Raw genomic sequence first — 6,000 nt, 5'->3', positions numbered from 1 at the left:
GTATGCTATAACTAAGCAAGTATTGGTGTTATTCATGCATCAATAGCAGACAACCAAGTTAAAACAGAGTGAAAAACTAACTCTGTATTGTGGTTAAACAATTCATTTTTAATGAAATTATCACTTGAAGTGACTTTAAAAGGCATACAAAATACACAATGGAAAACTTCTAACACAAAATCTCTCTGAAGAAATATATTTTGAAACAATCATTTTCATTCCTTAAATTTTTTTGAACTTCTTTTAGTCTAGCAAGGAACAGAAAACCCAACAGTCAGCTACAGTTCTTAAGCACAGTACAGACATATAGGTATCAGATTAAGACAAGTGTTTTTTTACTACTTGTTCTGCCACTCTCAAGGGACGGACTGTTTGCGCCATATAACCATAAGTCAGTTAATATTTTACACTTTTTATTTAGGTACTTACAAAAATATGTTTGGCTTTTTAGCTCACTTTATTAGTTACAATATATCGCCCAAAGACTTACTCATTTCTGGGTGGCTAAAATGACCTGCCCAGTGTCATAATTCTAAAAGTATTTTACATAGTAATTTATATTTGCCAAAAAGTAATTCAAAGGACAAAGTAACCCTTGCAGATTAAGCTGCCACTTCCTATACAAAATAAGCAAAAACGTCTCATGAAATTAAAAAAAAAAAAATTCTTTTCTCTGCTCCCTGGAACGGAAGCTATCCAAGACAGTTTGAGATAAAGTCTAAGAAACTCAGAAACATGAAGTCGTTTGGTCCTTTACGGTGCAACAGTGCTTTTAACGGACGAGTTTAAGGAAGTGGATTCTATCCAGTCTCTTCATGTGGTAAAGCTTTTGTGTCTCAGTTGTCCCCTTGCTGATGCTGCCGCCAAGTCGCTTCAGTCGTGTCCGACTCGGTGCGACCCCATAGACGGCAGCCCATCAGGCTCCCCTGTCCCTGGGATTCTCCAGGCAAGAACACTGGAGTGGGTTGCCATTTCCTTCTCCAATGCGTGAAAGTGAAAAGTGAAAGTGAAGTCTCTCAGTCGTGTCCGACTCTAGCGACCCCATGGACCGCAGCTACCAGGCTCCTCCGTCCATGGGATTTTCCAGGCTAGAGCACTGGAGTGGGTTGCCATTGCCTTCTCCCAGTTCCCTTACATGTTCACAGAACCTCAAAGAACAGCGCCTCCGAAACCAAACTGAACCTCCGGAAGCAAGGAGAGAGGTGAAACCTCTTCGGAAGTAAGATGGCAGTAGCGTGGCGCTCTGGGCGGCCCTGGCCATGACTCTGTAGCCGGAAGTCCTCCGGCGCTAGCCAGTAGGAAGCGGAAGTAAAGGGCGGTCGGCAGCTGGTCTCTCCTTTGCGAGGCCGGCTTGTGAGCAGAGCCGCGGGAAAGGCGCGTGTCGGCCGCTCACTGGCGCAGCTGCTGCCGCCTGCGCCGCTGTCCTGCCCCGCCCCGGCGTTGTCGCAGGTGCCGTCGCGGACAGAGCGCGGCCCCTGGCATGGGCTGGCAAGGGGATGAGAGCGGCGCGTGTGCTGCAGCTGCAAGACCAGTGACAGGTACCCCTGGGGTTGGAGTGGGGAGGTCTCGCCGGCGGAGAGAGGGTCTGGGGAGCGAGGCCACCATGTGTCTCGGTCACCTTGATCTTCCGATTCTTTCCTGACTCAGTTTCCCCTCCTGTGTCTCAGCCCTTCCTCTCTGTTCGAGTCCCTTTAGAAGTCCTTCAGTGTTTTCTGGGCAAATCCGGTTTCTGCGAGGTTGGCCGCGGACTCTCTTCATCGGTTTTGCGCCTTCATTGGAGAGCTTTGAAACCCGTGTGCCCAAGTGCAGACGGAGGTTGGGGGACGTGTCCTAACACGAATTCAGACCAAGCTTGACCCCAAGGAGGTTGAGAGCCAGCGGTTTGCAGGACTCCGGTGGGAAAAAGATGGATCTTTTTATAGATTTCTGTTTTCCCTAAAATGAATTCGGGTGGTGAATTTTGTTTACCGTTTTCGTTTGTTTCAAGGATCTGTTGACTGGAAATTGGATGATCCGGTTTCACTTTTAGCCTGGGACCTGCCAGAAGAATAAGATCCGCGTACATCGCCAATGAGTTATGGGCGTGAGCTCTTCAGTGTTCCTTGGCCAGAATCTCTAGATTGTTTTGCATTTTTTTACCAGATTTGAAAACTAGCATAGTTTGTTCATTTGAAGTCTTGGGGTCTTATGCCTTACTGTGTGCTAACTATTTTGAAAACATTCATCATACACTTGGCCAGCCAATTTTAGTGTGATATTTGAAGACGTTTTAAATAGCTATATGATAGCAACATAAAGGAAAAGGCAATGGCACCCCACTCCAGTACTCTTACCTGGAAAATCCCATGGATGGAGGAGCCTGGTAGGCTGTAGTCCATGGGGTCGCTGAGAGTGGGGCACGACTGAGCGACCTCTCTTTCACTTTTCACTTTCATGCATTGGAGAAGGAAATGGCAACCTACTCCAGTGTTCTTGCCTGGAGAATCCCAGGGAAGGGGGAGTCTGGTGGGCTGCCGTCTATGGGGTTGCACAGAGTCGGACACGACTGAGGTTACTTAGCAGCAGCAGCAGCATAAAAGTTGGGTTGATTGTAGCCTTTCCTTTTGACTTGCTTTTGATATACTTAGCTGAAACTTATTTTTAATAAGGGAAATAAACATTGCTTTCTACAGTAGTATAACTCCCTTCACAGTGTGTGTTTAACTTGAGGGGACTAGATTGAACTATGGAGAAAATTCTAGGTATAAATGTATATTAATTTAATTACTTCAGAAGTAAATTTATTTCTCAAGAAGGGTAACTTCCTAATATTTTTCCTTGCTATTGTCATATATGTTGAAACTCATCTATTAACCTGACCCTTTAAGTGTTTTTTTGAGTTCATTAGCTGTTTTCTTCAGTTTAAAAATGGAAAAAGTTGGTGATGACTTAGAACTTTATGCCTTTTCTATTTTTCAAAAGTGATAAACACTTGCCAGAATATAACTGATGAATACTTTAAATAAATGAGCAAGAGATAGTGTCTTTAATTTACACTAAAGAAGCCAGGCCACATGTTAGATCTTATAGATGAATCATTTGGGCCTGGAACTTACTAAAGACTTTTTAATTTATGCATCATGCCATAAGCGTGATGCCTGTAATCATGCAGTGCCACACTGAAAATTCTGCCAACTGTTAGTTTGCAGACTATTCCTCTTAATAAGCAACACTGAAGGACTACTAGGGTCAGAGTGATATGGGATCTCGGCAAATGAAGGTATCCTCAAATAAAGGACCACTCAGAAAGGTTCTTATTTTGACTTCTGTGAACAGTCTTTTCCTCTGGTGTTACCTGTGGTATCAAGGATGTGGGGTTTGGGTATGGGAAAGCTGTTCATTAATGTATGGCTTTCCTCCCTTTTCCATCGCTAATGATGCTCTGCGGCACCCCAAGAACTCTCTCTGTGTCTTTAAAACAGGTCTAGGGGATCTCGGGGTGAGTCATGATGTGTAGTTTTCATTTTCACCCTTCTTAAGTCCTAGGCTTTCTGAGCGCCTTTGCGTTTGGTGCCACATCCCTTTTTCTCCCAGTTCTTTTCATTCATCTGTTAATGAACAGAGTCTGTTTGTTTATGTTGAGGGCCTCCTGTGTTCCAGGCATTATGCTAGGCATGTGACTGTGACAGATAAAACTCCCTGCTCTTGAGGAGCTCACATTCTGTCCCCAGAGTCAGTCCCAGGATGGACCTGTCAGGCTGGTTGCTTGATTGCACCCTTGGTTCCTTGGTTTCAAGGTGAAACGATACCTCTCGTGGCCATTTGGGACCCAAAGTCTCTGCCCTAGAAATCCTTGAACTTGTCTTGGGTCTCATAATAAAGCTGTATGCTCAGTCTAGGTCTGGACGTTAAGAACCCTTCTTAAAGCCAGGGCAGAGATCATGGTATTGTAGAAGTTTTAAAAACAGGCATGTGTAGGTTCCAAGTATTGCTATTTATTAGGCAAGTTACTTAGCCTCTCTGAATTCCCATTTTCTTATTTTTAAAGTGGGGGTGATAGTGTTTCACACATCATGCAGCGTATTTATGGACTGTCTGCCGTTTGCCAGGCGCTGCTGTTTACTGAGGTGAGCTGGTGAACGTGCTGTTTGCAGAGCTCTTGGCAGTGGCGCAGTCAGAATGATCCCGCCTCTAGTAATTGCTCAGTAAATGTGGGTGTCTGCTCGGGTGAGTGGGGAGGAGCCTCCTCCTCACTCTATGCATGCAGTAGATCTGGGAGTACTGTTAAGTGGCATCCAGTTTCTCATCTGGAATCATCACTGTTGTGGGTAACACGTCTAGGTCCCTGCAGGAAACACTGTGAACACAGCTGGAGCATTATTACTGCTTGAACATAGTTCGTATGCGCTGCCTCTGGTTACTGATTTTGGGATAGGATTTTAAAAAATTTTTGTTGGCGCAGTGGTAAAGAACCTGCTTGCGCATGCAGGAGACACGGGTTCAGTCCCTGGGTTGCGAAGATCCCCTTGAGGAGGAAATGGCAACCTGCTCCAGTATTCTTGCCTGGAAAATTCCATGGACAGAGGAGCCTGGTGGGCTACAGTCCATGGGGTCATGGAGACGGACACAACTGAGCAGGCAGGCACTATAGCTGATTTACAGTGTTGCGTTAGTCGTTGCTGTACAGCAAAGTGTTTTTTTTCCCCCCCAGCCACAGAGGATACATTTCCAAGGAATGTTTTTGGGGCCTTGTAATAGTGATGAGCTGTTAGTCTATAGTTTAGAATATAGTGTCTAGCGTCTCTTCCTTATGACATATTTTGCTAGAGCAGTTTAGTTTTTGTGTAGTACTTGGCACATGCTTGGCACATTACAAAAAGTAACTTTCGCTACAAAGTGACTTTTGTTACAAAGTGATTTCATGTTGCCTTCTCATTCTCCCCCGTGGCAGTTACTGTTATTCTTATTTTAGAGAGTGGGAGACTAAGGGTAAGGGCGGAGGAGTTATTAGGTAACATGCTTGGGGTTAGCAAACTCAGGAATTGATCATAGGTCTCTATTACTAACCCATGTTCTGTCAGGAGGAGCAGGTTTCTGAGGCTGCAGTCCATGAACCTCCAGGGGAGGGTGTCTGAGAGAGTTCTTGAGTGGTCTTAAATTGTATGTAACAGTTTGGGTCCTTGCTTGCCCCTCTGCAGGAAATGTCAGTAACTTTTGCTATTTCGGGAGAGGAGCCTACATCATTTCCAGTTTCCTCTCCGTGCCCCCACCCCCCCACCCCCCACCCCTTCCCAAGCTAGGACTTACCTGCTAGCAGGTTTCATTGTCAGAGGTCTGGTTTGGTTAGTCCTAGTCTTTATTAATGTTGATTTTTAAAAAAATATCTGTTTATAAATGAGGCTTCCCTAGTGGCTGAGGGTAAAGAATCCACCTACAATGCAGAAGACAGGGGTTCGATCCCTGGGTCAGGAAGATTCTCTGGAGAAGGAAATAGCAACCCACTTCAATATTCTTGCCTGGGAAATACCATGGATAAAGAGCCTGGAGGACTCCGTGGGGTTGCAAGAGACAGACACAACTTAGTGACTGAACAACTACACATTTATAAATGGAACGTTCATATTAATTTTTTTGTTTCCCAAGAAGCCAACAGTGCCTGAACTTCAAACTCTTTTAAAGGCAACTTTTTGGGCTTCCCTGGTTGCTCAGTGGTGAAGAATTCACCTGCCAATGTAGAAGACATGGGTGTGATCCCTGGTCTGGAGGATCCCACATGCCGTGGAGCAACTTAGCTGGCGCACCATAGCTGTTGAGTCTGTGCTCTAGAGCCCGGGAACCACAGCCACTGAGCCCCCATGCTGCAACTGCTGAGGCCCACACACCCTCGAGCCCTTGTTCCACAGCAAGAGAAGCCTACGAAATGAGAGGCTAACATCTCTGTATGGTATAGGCACCCAGGAGATGAAGTGCAGCCTTTGTAGAAAAGAGTGTAATGAACGACACACCTTTAGTTGTGTGTCA

The 6,000-nt window shown here is 45.3% G+C and overlaps 1 protein-coding gene across 2 annotated transcripts in view; it reads left to right on the top strand.

Annotated features, from left to right (window-relative positions):
- The first annotated feature begins 1,297 nt into the window (after positions 1–1,297).
- The window catches only part of UGGT1 (UDP-glucose glycoprotein glucosyltransferase 1), a 111,469-nt gene continuing 106,766 nt past the window's right edge, over positions 1,298–6,000 (top strand). For both annotated transcript variants that reach the window (XM_006061567.3, XM_006061566.3), the window contains exon 1: positions 1,298–1,538. In XM_006061567.3, the coding sequence (XP_006061629.3) occupies positions 1,481–1,538 (58 nt within the window). In that variant the 5' untranslated portion in view covers positions 1,298–1,480. The remainder of the gene's footprint in view (positions 1,539–6,000) is intronic.

Source organism: Bubalus bubalis, chromosome 2 (assembly GCF_019923935.1).
Source record: "Bubalus bubalis isolate 160015118507 breed Murrah chromosome 2, NDDB_SH_1, whole genome shotgun sequence".
NCBI classification, from domain to species: domain Eukaryota; kingdom Metazoa; phylum Chordata; class Mammalia; order Artiodactyla; family Bovidae; genus Bubalus; species Bubalus bubalis.
The sequence above is the reverse complement of the archived record's forward strand: the minus strand, read 5'-3'. Positions and strand labels throughout refer to the sequence as shown.